Source organism: Canis lupus, chromosome 19 (genome assembly GCF_011100685.1).
Source record: "Canis lupus familiaris isolate Mischka breed German Shepherd chromosome 19, alternate assembly UU_Cfam_GSD_1.0, whole genome shotgun sequence".
NCBI lineage: Eukaryota > Metazoa > Chordata > Mammalia > Carnivora > Canidae > Canis > Canis lupus.
In genome coordinates, this window is record NC_049240.1 from 832,472 (window position 1) to 849,259 (window position 16,788).

Here is a 16,788-nt window from a genome sequence, read left to right on the forward strand (position 1 = left end):
TGCTTTTCCTTTTTTGACTATTTACTTGAAGTGAAGGAAAAGAAGAAAGGGGATACTGTTCAATAGCACCAGTTTAATTTTGCACCCTGTTCTTCGGAGATAAATGACCTATATACCTAGTGAAGATTACTCAGAAGGCTTTGGTTTTATGTAACAGCATCACTAGGATCAAATTACCTTCCTAAATACTTTGCATTCTTACTAGTTCAGTACTTCCTTTTACCTTTTCTCAACACCTCAAACATCTAAACCTGGAACTGTCAGGGAGAACTTATAAAATCCTAATACTCCCAAAACCACTTCGGGGTCAATCCTGACTTTGCCAGAGGGAAGGGGGCTCAAATAATACCTCCTCCACCGACTGAGGTGATCATCCCTCTTCAAGTTCTACCTAACGCCACTGGAATTCAAAACACTGGAGGCAGCATTTTACCAAGTGTTCCCCTTTCAAGAGTGGAAGGTTAAAACTTCTCTGCCGCTAATCGACGGGTCATCCCTCCAGCCAGAAGCACGTCCATGACTGTGGCCACAGCACTAATGGGAACGTGTGGTGGACTGGGATTGAGAAAGCACACCAGGTACTTAATTCTTTAATCAGGTAGTCATCTCAGGGAGGAGTTCTGCTGCTCGGAAAGTGGCCTGACCACATTTCCCAATACAGGAGTAACTAAAAACTGAATTTCAAGAGAGGAAAACAATCTACATGCTGGGTGGAACAGTATTATTCTGGACCTTGATTGCCACATTACAGGGACAGAAATAACTGCCCCCTTCCAGAGAAAAGATGAAAGAACGCGTGTGGGGATCCCTGGGTGGCGCAGCGGTTTAGCGCCTGCCTTTGGCCCAGGGCGCGATCCTGGAAACCTGGGATCGAATCCCACGTCGGGCTCCCGGTGCATGGAGCCTGCTTCTCCCTCTGCCTGTGTCTCTGCCTCTCTCTCTCTCTCTCCCATCCTCTCTCTCTGTGTGACTATCATAAATAAATAAAAATTAAAAAAAAAAAAAAAGAACGCGTGTGTCAGGATTCTGACACAAAAAGTCTGTGATACCTGTGGCTAGGCTTACATTACAGAGAAAGAAATGAAAACAAAGAGAAAAGAGCAAGAGGGGTAGACAGAGATCCACGAGACAAACAGTGCTTTTGCCTCTCTCCCACTTAAAAAAAAAAAGTCAGCAAGCAAAATGTTATAGCAACTGGCCAACTGATGGATGCATTAGAAACAAAAAATAAAGGGGTGCCCGGCGGGGTTAGTCAGCAGAGCATGCAACTCTTGATCTCCAGGTTATGAGTTCGAGCTTCACACTGGGTTTGGAAACTACTAAAAATAAATAAACTAAAAACAAAACAAAAATAAAAACAAGAACAGATGGCGTTCTTAACGTTCTCTTGATAGCTAATGTCCTATGTCCTTATTACACAAAAGCAAACCTTGACTAAAATTCTATTTATCTGCTTATTTCATGTATAACAGCGAAAAATATCTGTAGGCAAATAACAAATATCCAACTCAACCAAGCAACAGGAAAGTAATGTACAAAGCTGTGAGGTCAACTGACATTTTTCCCTTTTCACACCACAGGATAGATGCCCTCCTCTGACTTTTCTCTTGAAATGTAATGTTTTCTTTTTCCACGTGTGGTATTCTTAAAGAATGTATAAAACTGTTTTCAAAAAAAATTTAAACTACACTAGTCAAAGAAAAATAAAGAAGGGAAAAGAAAAACAATGAACAGGATAGTTAAAGCAAAGTTTAATATTTTTCTTCCTTTAAAAAAAAATGACCTAAGATTTTTACACTGAAAAGAAATATTTGGGCTCTCCGTATATTGTTTTTAATTCATGGAACAATGTAGCCATTTGTTTTTTTCCTTTTAGGACATTTTTTTTTCTTTTTGAACACATAGGGAATTATTTAGGCCAAGTATGAATTCAAAGTAAAAAGTTGAGAGAAAAAAGAAATACCACTATAAGAAAAACTCATGGAATTTGGCATTCGTTCCAGTCTATGAAAATAAAACTCAGTTCAGAAATATGATAAAAATTTCTGAAATACATAGAAAGAACAATTAAAAGGTAGAAAGAATTTAAGATAACTCACATTTTCCCTTCTAGAAGCTCTATCTCTTTGCAACTTACACCTTCACGTGCAGTTTACATATAGCAGCTCTGCTAAAAACAACCACATGGAAAATTTTTGTTCCAGATAATACTGCAGGACGGGGCTTGGCAGCCACAAGCTGTAATCAGAACGCCTCAAGAGCTAATGTAACAGAGATAACAGCCAAGCACGCACCCAGTGCACAGCGTGAACTGTTCTTCACAAAGCAGGCAGGGAGAGGGTCAGAAGCCGTAATGAGAATTATTCTCTTCGGTTAGGACAGCTTTGCGCCTGTGAAGCGGAGGACGGCGGAAAACAGCGGAAAACAGAAGAGCATCTCTCTTGCATTTCAGAGTTAAGGTGCTTACACGCCCAAGCCTGACCGGCGCAGGGCCCGGCGGCTGCTCCCAGGCGCTCCACAGGCCCACCGCCCGCCACCGCTCAGGCCTCCCCAGCCGCCTACTTGGCCGCGGAAGAGGCTACTTATTTAATGGATGTGGAAATCCACGGTACAAAGAACCACTTTTCCCCAGGAGTTATCTACAGAAGAAAAGGAGGCTAATTTTACTTGTGCTTGTAGCCAAAGAGGGGACAATAAAGAGACCTGTGACTTGATAAGTTTCCTGTACTCAAGTCCACAGCCGGAGATAAAGGGAGTCACAGAAATATCGCGACTTCAAGCCAAAGTTCAAATGGCAAACTCAGATGGAAGCTCGAAGTTGGTGGAAATTAGCCCCCATGTTAATCTGAGGAATGTGAGATGAGAGGAAGCCTCCACCAGCAGAGGGGTTCAACGGACCCCGAGGTTCCTGGCGCGCATGCAGCTGGGCTAAGACGGCCTCCAAGGCCCAAAATAAGCCACTAGCCCAAGGCAGCACAGCCCACGGAACGCAGCAGCAAGGGAATCAAAGGCTCTTTTATTCTCCCTCCCACCAGAACATGCTCCCTCTCTGCTGTAAACGAACTGCTTGCCAAAATGAATTATTTAGCTCAAAACAGACATAAAGAAATCTTAAATAACACATGTCCCTTGGAATTTTAATAAGTTCAGGTGACCCAACGAATCGTGTTGTTTGTTTCTTGTCTGACACGTATCATTCACTTGTGGCCAGGTTCCCGGCAGGAGCACTGTGTCAAGGCAGAAACAGAAACTTCTCAAAACTCAGCGTTACTGCTGACATCCACGCTCCACGCTTGAAACGGAGGTGTTCCGAGGCTGCTCTCTTCCCAAGGAGGTCTAAACTCAACACGAAGTCTTTGTTCCTCCTGTAAAGCCAGGCTTCCCTGAGGATTCACCATTCCTGCCAGCAGCACCTCAGTTCTTCCAGGAACAGAGCCTGAAAAGTCTTTTGTGAATCCTCCCCTGGCAGCCCCCTTCCACTGCCCTCTCGATCTGAACTCCTCAGCAATTACTGTCTGAATCAGTCATCTGGCAAGGAATCACACAGGACTTCACAACACACGTCTTGTAAAACAATTTAAAGGTAGGTAGGTGCCTTTACAGCTTGTCTTCACAAATAGATTAGAACCTCCTTGAGGGCAGGGAGGGGGCCTTTCCCTGCACTGTATTCCACACATGACACATTGCAAGAGCTCCAGAAATACCAGTTGGTTTATACAGTCAACAGATATTTGCGCCACTTCTATCCTGAGCCGGGCACTGCTCTGGGTGCTGGGGACACCACAACACCATGGCACCCAGAGCAGCAACTCCACAGCCCAGTGCTCAGTGAGCCTGGGTTCTGCTAAGGCAAGCTCAGGAGGGTCCCCAAAGAAATCTGCTTAAGCAGTTCACTTAACTGTTTAAAATGAGCATGAAAGTAAAATTTATTTCCCAAGAAAAGAGGCCTATTGAGAAGCTTCTCCCTCTGCCTCTCACTTCCAAGGAAATATCTAAGGAATGTGAAGCCGCAATAGAGTTTACAATCTAGATCTGCACACCCCTTCCCCATTTTACAGATAAGGAAACTGAGGGTCAGAATGGTCCAAGTATCCTGTAGATAATGGCAAAGTCAAGTTGAATCCCAGGTCCTGACACTCAGTCCAGGGTTCCTTCCACAGCAGCACAATTTAGTTCAAATCCTTCAAAAATAAAGCAGTAGTCTACCTGCCGTGATGTCCCTTCTCCTGTGTTAGTTTCTGTAAGAAAATTAGGAGTGATGGCCCTTAATGCTTTGAATCTATCACCTCTTAAACTTTCTCAATCTGCAAATCATTGAGACCTTACCTACATATTTTTCATGTTGACTACAAAATATGGAATTCTACCTGGGTACCTGGACTGGCTCAGTCAGAAAAGCATGCGACTCCTGACCTCAGGGTCATGAGCTGGAGCCCCACGTTGGGTGTACAGATTACTGAAAATAAACTTTAAAAAAACATATATATATGAAATTTTATTTAGACATAAAAAAGTTCTTTGTTGTTTTCTTTCTTTCATATTTTTAAGCAGATTTAATAATGGCAAAATACATGGAAATAACCAATTCAGCTGTCAACCAGATTATCCAAGCATAACTCTTGTCATATTACTGTCTTTTGTTCAAAGATATCTTTTTACAAATTTAAAACCAAATTTTCAAAACAGCAGAATTCTAAAACTATCTTCCAAACCGATACAACTTCCAAATGATAATTTTATTTAAAAGATTTTATTTATTCATGACAGACACAGAGAGAGAAGGGCAGAGACACAGGCAGAGGGAGAAGCAGGCTCCATGCAGGGAGCCCGACGCAGGACTCGATCCCAGGGCCCCAGGGTCACCGCCTGGACTGAAGGTGGCGCTAAACCGCTGAGCCACCCAGGGATCCCCCCAAGTGATCATTTTAAATCCAAAAAAACAACCATCAGATTTAGGAATTCATCAAATGTTACATGGAGAGTTTTATACTCTTCATTAAGTCCAGGCACAATGAAAGAATCAACTATCATTACCTATCTTGAAGGCTTACTGTAATTGGTAGCTGATGATCTTTGTTAACAGAAACAGTGTCCCTGCCACATAAGAAAAGTAAAAAGAAAACATTAAAAATTTGAATGGAATGCTTACTATCCTGAAGTTTTCAAGAAAAAAATTCCTTCAAGTCACTGTAAGCAAAAGCTTCAGAGTCCCTTGACTGCTACTGGTAACTGCATGCATGCATGCATGCATGCAGAAAAGTCCAGACTTTCTTTCAGACATCACAGGCCCCTTTCCCGTGGTGACACTATAAACAGAGACCTAATGCTCAGCACAGACTCCAGGCTATCCTGGAACAAAGGGATGCTGCTAACTCTGCCTGCTTCCCTCCTTCTCCTCTACGTAAGATGTCAGGTGCCCGCCCAGAAGAAGAGGCTATCTCTGTTCCCAAGCCCATTTCCAAAATCAGGGGCATGTTCTGGAAGTCCGGACAAAAACCATCCTATTAACTGACAGCTGAGAGTAGAGCTCAAGCTAGGTGCAGACTGCACACCCAAGAACTGGCCGAGGTCTTGCTCCCAGGCTGGCTGGCAGCTAGCAGGCCACCTTGGTGTGGCCTCAGAAGCAGGTTCTCCTGCGGAGATGGCACACCTGCCCACTGCTGACAGCTTTTGGGCTGCTCTGGAGGAGCCCAAACTTGGTGTCCAGACTTGAGGCAGGCCATAGGGAAGCTCCTCCTGCAGAGATATGGTGAGAGCCAGCTGGCTTGAATGAATCCTTTGTTTTCAGACTTACATTTTATCTTAGTTGAAATTTCAAGTCCTGATGAAAATCCCACCATTACTTCAAATGGCTGATTTATGTTTAAATACTCTTTAAAAATCCGAGCACCACCGCTGAGTGCATACTATCAAAAGTTTACTTGTTTTCTGTAATCTGAGTGATGGTGATCTGTATATGTTTCCACTCCAGTCCTTAAGTAAAAAAGCAGCTGTTTCATACATAACACAGAACAAAAACCAAAGCACAGTAGTAACAAAACTGAAAGAAAGCATGAATGTTTTTACCTTCACTTTAAGTAGACTTCAAAAAATTCACAGAAAAAAAAATTCACAGAAGATGAAACACATACAAGAGGCTCTTACCCTTTTGCAAGTAAATATAGAAAAGAGTAAAGAGATGACAAGGCAAGGAATCTATGCGCTAATCCAGGCTTTCCCTTTCTCTCTCTCTTTTTTATGTTCCTTTTACTCTCTTTGGAAAATTTAAGAAACACTTTCATACCAAATGAAAACACTAGTGTGCAAAGAACACAATGCTGTGTGAGTTGACTACGAAACAGTAAACATAAAATGGATTTGTAAATGGAAATGCGCTGGGGCCATAACATGAGATGACTTTAAAGATAAAAACTAAAACAATTTTTTGTCACATAAAAGCCCTTAAGTATCATCTTAATCAATGTTTGGACTACCCTATAAATACCGTAAGCAGTGAGACAACTGTCAAAATCCCATGAGCCAAATGCTCCCCAAAAGAATCAATGCTCAAACTCCCTGATGTCTCGTTTAACAATTACAGTACCGCTCATCCAAGATATCTATTCACAGCAAATCCATTCATTAAAAATCATTATGAAGCAACATTTTGCCTATTGGACGGCCGACACTGTTTCCTTTTACCCTTTATTTTCATAAAAATCTTACATGAAAACAAGAATATGAAACACATGCACATATATATGTCTTTGAGGGTCAAAGCTGCTTTAGCAAAAACAATCTGAATTTGATACCACGGCCTAAAGACCAATAAATCCAGAAATGTCAAAAACTTCTAGGCAACAACATGACAGCTAAACAGGCCTCATTTTAAATTATAACACTCTAGTCTTCTGCGACCCCTTAAATTCTGGTAGCCACTCTGCTTGCACACTGTCTTCCTGGGCCAGCTCTGTACGTAAAAAAAAAAAAACACTGGTGCTCAGCCAGCAAGAAAAGCCCCACCTCCACCCAGCTGTTCGGCATATCCTTCCCCCTGTTGAAAACATAACTTAGGAAGCCCACTCTCTCTCTAAAGTATCCCCGTGGTTTCAGACTACGTTGAGCTTGTTCCTCAAAACATCTATTAAAAAAAATAAATAACAGCTTGGGCACACAGTCTGAAACCACTTTATGTTGGTTCACTTGTTCCCGTATTCTTGTCTCATTTCCCCAAAGACTCAGAAAGCTGTTTCTTCAGCACCACACCTCATTCCCAGCTTGCTTCTTCCCTGCATCCTCAACTAATCTCCATAGACTCCTAGAAAGTCATCATCTGAAAGGAGCTTTAAAGATGATTTAGTCTGAGCTCGACTTGAACTAGGTCAGAGTCCATATAAAAGTTCACATAAAAGGTTAGTACTTTTTATAGTCCAGTCAGGCAGATCTGGGTTCAAGTTCTGTCTGCAGCACAATCTGGTTACCGAAACTGCCTTCTCATCTGTGAAGCAGATGTAGTACCTATCTCATAAACCTGTTGTAATGATTGAATGAAATAATACACATTCCTTTATTTGGGACTTTTCATTTTCTTGGTCCTTGCTAAGACCATCTTTTTTTGCTGATTCTCGTCCTCGGTTATACCACATTAACTTGTGAGCCCAAGAGCCAGGCTTCTCTCCTACGGGTATTTTCTGATCTTAGGGGGTCTAGGCTAGTGCTAGGTATCTTTTGAGAGACCCAACCAACCATGTAAAAGAATCCATCACGCCCCTATAACCACCACCTGTGTTGCAAACGTACCGTCCTGCAGTTTCTTTTTTTTTTTTTTTAATTTTTTTTAAACTTTTATTTATTTATGATAGGCACACAGTGAGAGAGAGAGAGAAGCAGAGACACAGGCAGAGGGAGAAGCAGGCTCCATGCACCGGGAGCCCGACGTGGGATTCGATCCCGGGTCTCCAGGATCGCGCCCTGGGCCAAAGGCAGGCGCCAAACCGCTGCGCCACCCAGGGATCCCCCGTCCTGCAGTTTCTTCCGAGGACCTACCGAGGTCTACGGGATTCCGGGGCTGCGCCTCTGAAAACAAATAGCCTGTCTCCCTCCGTCCTCTCCTCTCACACACACAACATTCTTTATAGAAGAACTAAATAAACCACTGTCTCCCAGAAATGTTGAAATAAAGTTAGTTAGCGTCTTTACCAGAACGTTCAGGAAGCTGTGAGAAGAGACAGGATTTGAAAGGAGTCAAGATTTCTGGAGAAGTCTTTCTAGGATGTGCGGCATCAAGTTCTTGAATGAGAATTACGTGAGCAACAGATGCTGGCAGAGGGTGCACCAGGACTCACCGCTGAGTCCGCGCGGTTAAACATGCCCTTCACTATCCAAGGGGTGACTCACAAAATCAACTTGGATTCTACCACTGGGTGTAGATCCCCTCGGACGAGAGGCCAGTTTCACTGGAGGCGCGGGCCCCCAGGAGTAAATCTGTATCTAAGGAGGCATACATTCGCTTTTGAAAACACTTTTCACTAAAACACCATTGGCTCCATATGCCGGGACAAATGTGCCATTTCTCCTTTGCAGAGGGCAAGGCCAAAGAGTCAGCGGGTGAGCGGGGCGGGGGAAGGTTCTGGGCCCCGAGGAGGGCGGCAGCGGGGACCCCGGGGGGGGGGGGGGGGAGGTTCTGGGCCCCGAGGAGGGCGCAGCGGGGACCCCGGGGGGGGGGGGCGGGGGAGGTTCTGGGCCCCGAGGAGGGCGCAGCGGGGACCCCGGGGGGCGGGGGAAGGTTCTGGGCCCCGAGGAGGGCGCAGCGGGGACCCCGGGGGGGGGGCGGGGGAGGTTCTGGGCCCCGAGGAGGGCGCAGCGGGGACCCCGGGGGGGGGGGCGGGGGAGGTTCTGGGCCCCGAGGAGGGCGCAGCGGGGACCCCGGGGGGCGGGGGAAGGTTCTGGGCCCCGAGGAGGGCGCAGCGGGGACCCCGGGGGGGGGGGCGGGGGAGGTTCTGGGCCCCAGGAGGGCGCAGCGGGGACCCCGGGGGGGGGCGGGGATGGTTCTGGGCCCCGAGGAGGGCGCAGCGGGGACCCCGGGGGAGGCGGGGGAGGTTCTGGGCCCCGAGGAGGGCGCAGCGGGGACCCCGGGGGGGGGCGGGGATGGTTCTGGGCCCCGAGGAGGGCGCAGCGGGGACCCCGGGGGGCGGGGGAAGGTTCTGGGCCCCGAGGAGGGCGCAGCGGGGACCCCGGGGGGGGCGGGGGAGGTTCTGGGCCCCGAGGAGGGCGCAGCGGGGACCCCGGGGGGGGCGGGGGAGGTTCTGGGCCCCGAGGAGGGCGGCAGCGGGGACCCCGGGGGGCGGGGGAAGGTTCTGGGCCCCGAGGAGGGCGCAGCGGGGACCCCGGGGGGGGCGGGGGAGGTTCTGGGCCCCGAGGAGGGCGCAGCGGGGACCCCGGGGGGGGCGGGGGAGGTTCTGGGCCCCGAGGAGGGCGCAGCGGGGACCCCGGGGGGGGCGGGGGAGGTTCTGGGCCCCGAGGAGGGCGGCAGCGGGGACCCCGGGGGGGGCGGGGGAGGTTCTGGGCCCCGAGGAGGGCGCAGCGGGGACCCCGGGGGGGGGCAGGTTCTGGGCCCCGAGGAGGGCGCGGGTGGCAAGGCTGGTTCTTTCCAGGAATGCTCTCGGAGCAGCTAAACAGCGCAGCGCCTCCTCCGCAGGTTGTGTCGGTGCCGCCGCCGCCGCGTCGGGATCCCGGCGGCCCGGGCGAGGCCGTCCAAGGCGGAGACCCCGCGGCCTCGGCTGCCCCCCCGCCCCGCCCCGCCCCGCCCCGCCCCGCCGGAGAGCGCGCCCGAGGCGCCCAAACGCCCGCAGCCCGGCCCCCCGACGGCCCTGGAGGCGGACCCCAGGCGCCCGGCCGCCCCTCGTCCCCGGTCCCCTCCGCCCCCCCCGGCCCGAAGGCCGCCGCCCTCGTCCCCCGCGGGTCCGCGACGCCGGTTCCTCGGCCGTCCCGGCGCGGCCGTCCGAGCTCCGCGGGCCTGGGCTGCGGTCCGGGCGGGGGGCAGAGGGCGGGGGCGCCCCCTCGGCTGTGCCCCCAGGGGGTGGGGGCGGCGGCAGGTCGGGGGTCCGGGCGCCCCGGGGCGCTGGGCTGCGGGCGGGGGCGGGGCGGGGCGGGGCGGGGGGCCCGGGCGGCGCGGCCGCTGCACTTACGTAGCGCTTCAGCTTCTTCTCCGGCGGGGACTTGCGGAGCCAGCCCGAGCAGACCACCTCGCCGCCGCTCATGGTGCGCGCCGCCCGCAGGACCTCGGCGGCCCCAGGCGGCGGGGCGGGCGGGCGGGGCGCGTGCGGGGCCGGGGCCGGGGCCGGGGCCGGGGCCGGGGCTGCGGGGCCTCGTCAGCGCGCCCGTCCCGCCGGCGCCCGGAGCGCTCCTGCCCGCGGACCCGGGCTCTGCCGCGCGCGCTCCGCCCCCGGAACGGGCCTCCCCGGGCGCCGGCCCAGGACGACGCCGCCCGCGCTCCCCCGCGCCCGCGGCCCGGCCCCGGCGGCGCCCCCCGGCTCGGCCCCCGGCTCGGCTGCGCCCGGCGTCGGGAGGCGGAGGCCCGGGGCGGCGGGGGCGGCGGGGGCGGCGGGGGCGGCGGGCAGGTCCGGGGGCGGCGGGGGCGGCGGGGGCGGCGGGCGGGCGCGGGGCAGGGTCCGGCGCGTCGCGCTCTCGGGGGCTGCCGTCCGCGGCCCGGGCGCTGCAGACTTTCTGAGAAACTCCGCCGCCGCACTCGCGGCCACAACAAGGGCCGGGGGCGGAGGGGGCGGAGGGAGCGGCGGGGCGGGCGGGGGGCGGCGTCCGAGAGGCACCCTGGGAGGTGTAGTCCGGGCGGCCGCGCGGGCCCTGGGCGGCGGGGGCGGCGGCCCGACTGCGCGGCGCGGCGGCAGCGGCACTTCCAGCCCGCGGGGAGGCCGCCCGGACTCCGGGGGCGCCCTCCTCGCCAGCCTCGGGGCGGCGCGGCCCGCGGGGAGGCCGAGCCCGGGGCGGGGGGGGCGGGGCGGGGCGGGATGCTGGGGCGGGCCCGGGTGGGGGGGCCGGCGGGGGGAGGGGCGGCCTCGCGGCTGCGGGGCGGGCGGGCGCGGGGGGCTGAGGGCCGAGCCCGGGGTCGAGGGGCAGGCCCGCGTGGGCGAGGGCGGCGCTTCGGCGCTTCGGCGCTTCGGCCCGGCCCCCCGCCCCGGCGCCCTCCCCCCGCGGGGCGGCTGCTCGCGGACCCCCGGAGCGCGGTGTCGGCCCCGAGGCTCTGCCCGCGCGCGCCGGGGGGGGGGGGGGGGGGGGCGGCACCCGGTCCGCAGCCCCGCGCTGCCCTGTCGTGGAAACGCTCTTTCCCGTTTGTTTCTGGAAAACCAAGGCCCAGGACAATCCTCACAAGGTAACAGAATCAGGGAAAGTCTGAAAGCGTCGGCGGGGAGCTGCCGGGCCGCTTGTGGCCCGCGCAGCCTTCGCCTCCCGGCGGCCCCGGGACCCGACCGCGACCGCGACCCCCCGACCCGAACGCGAGGGCCCGCCGAGCGCCCGCGGCCGCGACGCTGTGCCCGAGGGAAGCACGCGGGAGGCGGAGAGCGCCCGGGTCGCGGGGTCCCGGAGGCGCTGGGGACGCCGCGCGGGCCTGGGGGACAGCCTGGGCCAGGGCAGACGGAACCAGCGACCGGCGGGACTTGCTCTTCTTGAAATTTCAGGGCTCGGAACACCAGTGATTGTCACTCTTACAGCAGCTGATAAGCCAGGCCAGTTCTTTCCAAGTGCGTGAACGCAGATTTCCACTTCTCCCGTAGGAAGCGTGTATGCACTGAGTCGAAAGCATTTGTAATTAACATGAGATTAGTTCACCCTTGGCTTAAGAAGAGTTATCACTATCTCCACTGATAAAGTCTTTTCAACGGAAGATTGTAATAGGCTTTATACTGCTTCACTTTTGTAAGTTCCAATAATCTTTTCTTTATTTCAAATAAAGGATTCGATTATCTCATTTCCATGAGACAGGAGAATACTTGAAGAAATCTTTAAGTATTTTCCCTTTCAACTGTGCTGTTTTGGAATTGCATTTCTATTGTTTAATTATTTATTTTATTTATGCATGAGAGAGAGAGAGGCAGAGACCCAGGCAGAGGGAGAAGCAGGCTCCACGCAGGGAGCCCGACGTGGGACTCGATTCCGGGACCCCCGGGGTCACGCCCTGAGCGGAAGGCAAGGGCTCAGCCGTGAGCCACCCAGGCGCCCCTAGATTCGTATTTCTGGAGATCAAATAAGGGGCGAGGAGAGGTTGAAGATAGATACATCTTCATGTATTTACTTTAGAAAGGAAATCTGCATTATTTTAACGTATACCGTTTTAGATTATCTGTTAAATCACATTTTATATTCATAAATTAAAGCATATCCCGGAAAAAGTTATCCCAACTAAGAATCTTGAATTTCATTCAAAAACAAATACTTATGGAATATCCTATGTCCAAGTCCCAGAGGACCTGGGATCCAATAGGGAGAAAAGTCAGACCTCTTCTAGAATCCCTCTCTCCTGGAGAAACACATTTTACAGGTAATTAGCCCTGTAACTTCTACAGTACAGTCATGTGTGGTGTGAAATGGTATGTAAGAAAAATAGAGTCTTATTTGGGCATATAACTGGAGGATCTACCCCTGGGAAGAGAATGGATGGGTTGGGATAGACTTCCCTGAAGAAAAGACTTCAAAAGGAGATCCTCAGGTTGAGTGCAGTTAGCCTGGCAAAGTAGCAGAGAACATTCCAGACAGGAGCTACTAGGCACACAAGTCCTCAATCTAGAAGGACCTGAATGAAGGCAGCAGTGTGAGGCAAGTGAGAGGGACGTTGCACTGGGTGAGGTTACAGACAAGGGACAGCTTGCACAGATGCTTGCAGATTAGAGTTTAAATGTTTTCTTGCAGCAAATGATCATATCGTTTCCTGTGGTTCAAATCACCTCAAACAATCGCTGCTATGGACTTTGTCGTTTACCTCCAGCATCCTCCTTTAACCACATGTCTTCCAACTTGATCTCTGAAGATCTTCTATGTAATCTTCTTAATAGCTTTCTAGCCTATTAACGCTTTGCTTTCTCGTGATCCATCAGAGCTCTCCTTTCTCCACTTCCCCCTTGTCCAGTTTAAATTCCATGGTCCGTATTTTTAATGACGTGGTCCCAACTCACAAAACCCAATTCTGGATGAGCCCAACTCTACTTTCCTCTGCATCCATACAACCGAGTGGAGGGAATCACCCAACAGGGTAAGCGGCATCACCATAAATTCATGTTCCAAGACCTCAAATAGATCCTCAACTATCTGTAGGGGCAAGTCTTAGTTTTCTGGACCCTAAAGCTTATACAGTTTGCAGAGTCCTTTTAAAGAAAAAGAATATACAATTACAAATATAAAATTAGGATGAATATGTATTCAGAATGAAGAAATAAAAGACAGACATATTTACTGGAGCCGTGGAGATACAGGCGCCTTTCTTTTGAAATCTTCATGGTGATTTACCAGAGCCCTTACACATACATGCCACCTGAGTGCATCCTGGCTTCCCCTCCCACAAGGACTCTCCACCTCTCCCAGCAGTTCCTACTCCCATGGGAGACCTGTGCTAAAGCTTCATTAGCTTTATGGATGTCCCTGCTACCTGGTAGTTCCACTTCCTTTATCTGGACAGTGCACTAGCCTACTCCCTGCAATAACTTGTCTTTTTTTTAAAAAAATAATAGGGCACCCCGGGTGGCCCCAGGCCTGATCCTGGAGACCAGGGATCGAGTCCCATGTCGGGCTCCCGGGATGGAGCCTTCTCTCTCTGCCTGTGTCTCTGCCTCTATCTTTGTGAATAAATAAATAAAATCTTAAAAAAATAATAATAGCTTTATTGATATATAATTCACATACCATAAAATTCACATTTTTAAAGTGCACAATTCAGTGATTTATAGTATACTTAAGAAATTCTTGAGTCTCACCACTAATTTCAGAATATTTCATTGCCCCCAAAAGAAGCCCCATTTGCAAAGAAATTCCCATTAGCAGTCCCTCTCCATTCCCCCCTCCACCCTTGCCCCTGACAACCTCTTAATCTTTCTACTTGCATCTTTTGGACATCCCATATAAATGGAATTATACAATAAGTGGCCTTTTGTGACTGCTTGCATTTCATTATTAAGCATGTTTTCAAGGTTTATCCACGTTGTAGCATATATCAGTACTTCCTTCCTATTGTTAAATAGCATTCCATTGTATAGATATTGCACATTTTCCTTATCCATTTATCAGTTGGACATTTAGATTGTTTCTACCCTTTGGCTATTATAAATAGTGCTTGTAGTAACTGTTAAACTTTTTCAGACTTCTCTAATTCCGACTCCCCCACCATCTTTATCAACTGAAGGTCTTTTTTACAGCATCACTGGAATGCCAGAGTGGTCACACGTAAACTCCTTCAACCTGTAGCCATCAAATATGCAAACCTACAAATTATCTTCACTTCTCCTACTCTCCCTTCTTCCTATGGTATATAGAAAACATCACTTTCTTCCTACAAGAGGCCAATCCCTCAACTTATGCTTTGGATTTCATCCCAGTACATCTTCTCAAGAACCTCACCCTACAAATGATCTCTTCTTTATCTAAATACTCTCCATGTAGTCCTTTCCATTGCCCTTTGTGGATGTATGCATTCCCATAAAACTTTATTTACAAAAGCAAATGGTGAGCCAGATTTGGCAAAAGGGCCATAGTTTACCAAATTTTGCTTTATGCCATCATGATCTATTTGGGTGCACGTTAAAACACACACACACACACACACACACACACTACACTACACTTTAAAATGGAAGTGAACCATTAGTATACTATAATACCTTTTAATAGCTATTGTGAGGGGAATCTTATATGAAATTGCTGATAACATACAATTGCAGATTATTTAATTCTTCCCTAATGTTAGCGCTATTCCTCTGAGTAAACTGCCATATAATTAAAATGAAAATTGGCTGCATTGTAATTGACAAAAGGATTAAGGCAAGAGATTATAGTTCTCTTCAGTTTTAATTGAAAACCAAGTTAAATTATCCATCATGGCTTTTGTTTTTTTTTTTTTTAAAGATTATATTGATTTATTTGAGAGAGAGCGTGAGAACACAAGTGGGCAGGGGCAGAGGGAGAGGGAAGTAGACTCTGCTGATCAGGGAGCCGGGCATGGGTTTCAACATGGGGCTGGATCTGGGGCTTGATCCTAGGACTCCAGGAGCATGAGCTGAGCCGAAAGCAGATGCTTAACTGACTGAGCTACCTGGGCACCCCTATCCATCATGTCTTAAACATTCATCTTTTCTGTTAAAACAAAATGGTGTGGAAAACGCTGCACTTTTCATATTTCTTTTCAGGTACCAGCTCTTCTCTCTTCTCTCACAGCCAGATCGCTCTTGAGTGCTGCTGTATTTTCTGTCTCTAGTTCATCCTCCATCATTCTTCAACCTGCCTTCATTCTAGCGACCATCTCACTTTCTCTCTTGTACTTGCCAAGGTCACCAGTCACCCCCACATCACTAAATCAGACCAGAATTTTTATTTTTTTTTTTTTATTTTTTTTTTTTAAAGATTTTATTTTTTTAATTTTTATTTATTTATAATAGTCAGAGAGAGAGAGAGAGGGGCAGAGACACAGGCAGAGGGAGAAGCAGGCTCCATGCACCGGGAGCCCGACGTGGGATTCGATCCCGGGTCTCCAGGATCACGCCCTGGGCCAAAGGCAGGCGCCAAACCGCTGCGCCACCCAGGGATCCCCAGACCAGAATTTTTAATCTTCCTATTTATTGATCTCTCCTTCCTAAAACTCAGTACCCTGTTCTCTGTGACACTGCAGCATTGGACCTCCCTGTCTCCTTGCTCCTTCTCGGATCTCTTTGCAGGCTCTTCTTCTGCTAGCCCTTGGCGTTCTAAAGTCCAGCCCCCTCTCTTCGCATTCTGTGCTTTCTCCTGTGTGGCGGTCTCTGTGCTTTATCTGCACATAAACACTTCACAAATTTCCGTTCCAGCTTAGTTCTCTCTTCTGATAGACCCTCCTATAAATCTAACTGCCTTCTTTATATGCTGCTTGGCTCAATTACATCAACAAAATCAAAATCCTGGTCTCCAGATCGCACCAAATCTAGTCCTCTTCTGCTTCCTTTATTTTCTCTTGGAGTCATTCTTTATATCTCCTCTCATCTTCCATCACCAGCCCCTACCAAACGGAGATGCGCTGGCCTATGGAATCATTTCCCCACTCATCCACTTCTGGACTACCACTCTTTTTGAAGTTATTTCATCTTTCACTTGGATTTTTGGTTATATTCTTAAAGCATACACCTTCTATTTCCCCTGATAAGTAGATTCTCCACTTTTCAGCCAGAGTAATCTTTATAAAACACAAATATGATCAGTTCAGTAGCTGCCCGTTGATCACAGGATAAAGGTGTAAATCCTTAGTGCGGTGGGTCTACAGATGCTCATGGCCTCAGCCTGTACCATCTCTACCTCCTTCTGTGCTAAACTCCCCACCTCGCCCCCCTCCCACCAACTTGCACTTCCTGCCTCCTACTACAAGGCCTGCATTCTTGCTGTTCTCGTGTTGGGCATGCTGCCCCCCTCTCCCCCCGCCCTGGGACTTTCATTTCGTTTTTCCATCCTCACCCACCCTTCAGATCTCAGGCCACCCATTTCGCCCACAGGAAAACTTTTCCTCCTACCTTGGTAGAATTATACTCCCTTTTCTACCCTCTTACCATGCTGTTTATTGTTCTCTCCTTC

The 16,788-nt window shown here is 50.2% G+C and overlaps 1 protein-coding gene and 1 long non-coding RNA gene across 7 annotated transcripts in view; one reads left to right on the plus strand and one right to left on the minus strand.

Moving 5' to 3' along the window:
- GAB1 (GRB2 associated binding protein 1) overlaps window positions 1–10,284 on the minus strand; it is a 121,879-nt gene extending 111,595 nt beyond the window's left edge. For 4 of the 5 annotated variants that reach the window (XM_038564542.1, XM_038564543.1, XM_038564541.1 and 1 more), the window contains exon 1: window positions 10,167–10,284. In XM_038564542.1, the coding sequence (XP_038420470.1) occupies window positions 10,167–10,238 (72 nt within the window). In that variant the 5' untranslated portion in view covers window positions 10,239–10,284. Of the gene's footprint in view, window positions 1–2,099; window positions 2,232–10,166 lie in introns of those variants that run through there. The other variant, XM_038564546.1, reaches the window with a different exon arrangement.
- Window positions 10,285–11,251: 967 nt separating this feature from the next.
- LOC102153761 overlaps window positions 11,252–16,788 on the plus strand; it is a 40,890-nt gene continuing 35,353 nt past the window's right edge. For both annotated transcript variants that reach the window (XR_005373853.1, XR_005373854.1), the window contains exon 1: window positions 11,252–11,365. This is a non-coding gene — a long non-coding RNA (uncharacterized LOC102153761). The remainder of the gene's footprint in view (window positions 11,366–16,788) is intronic.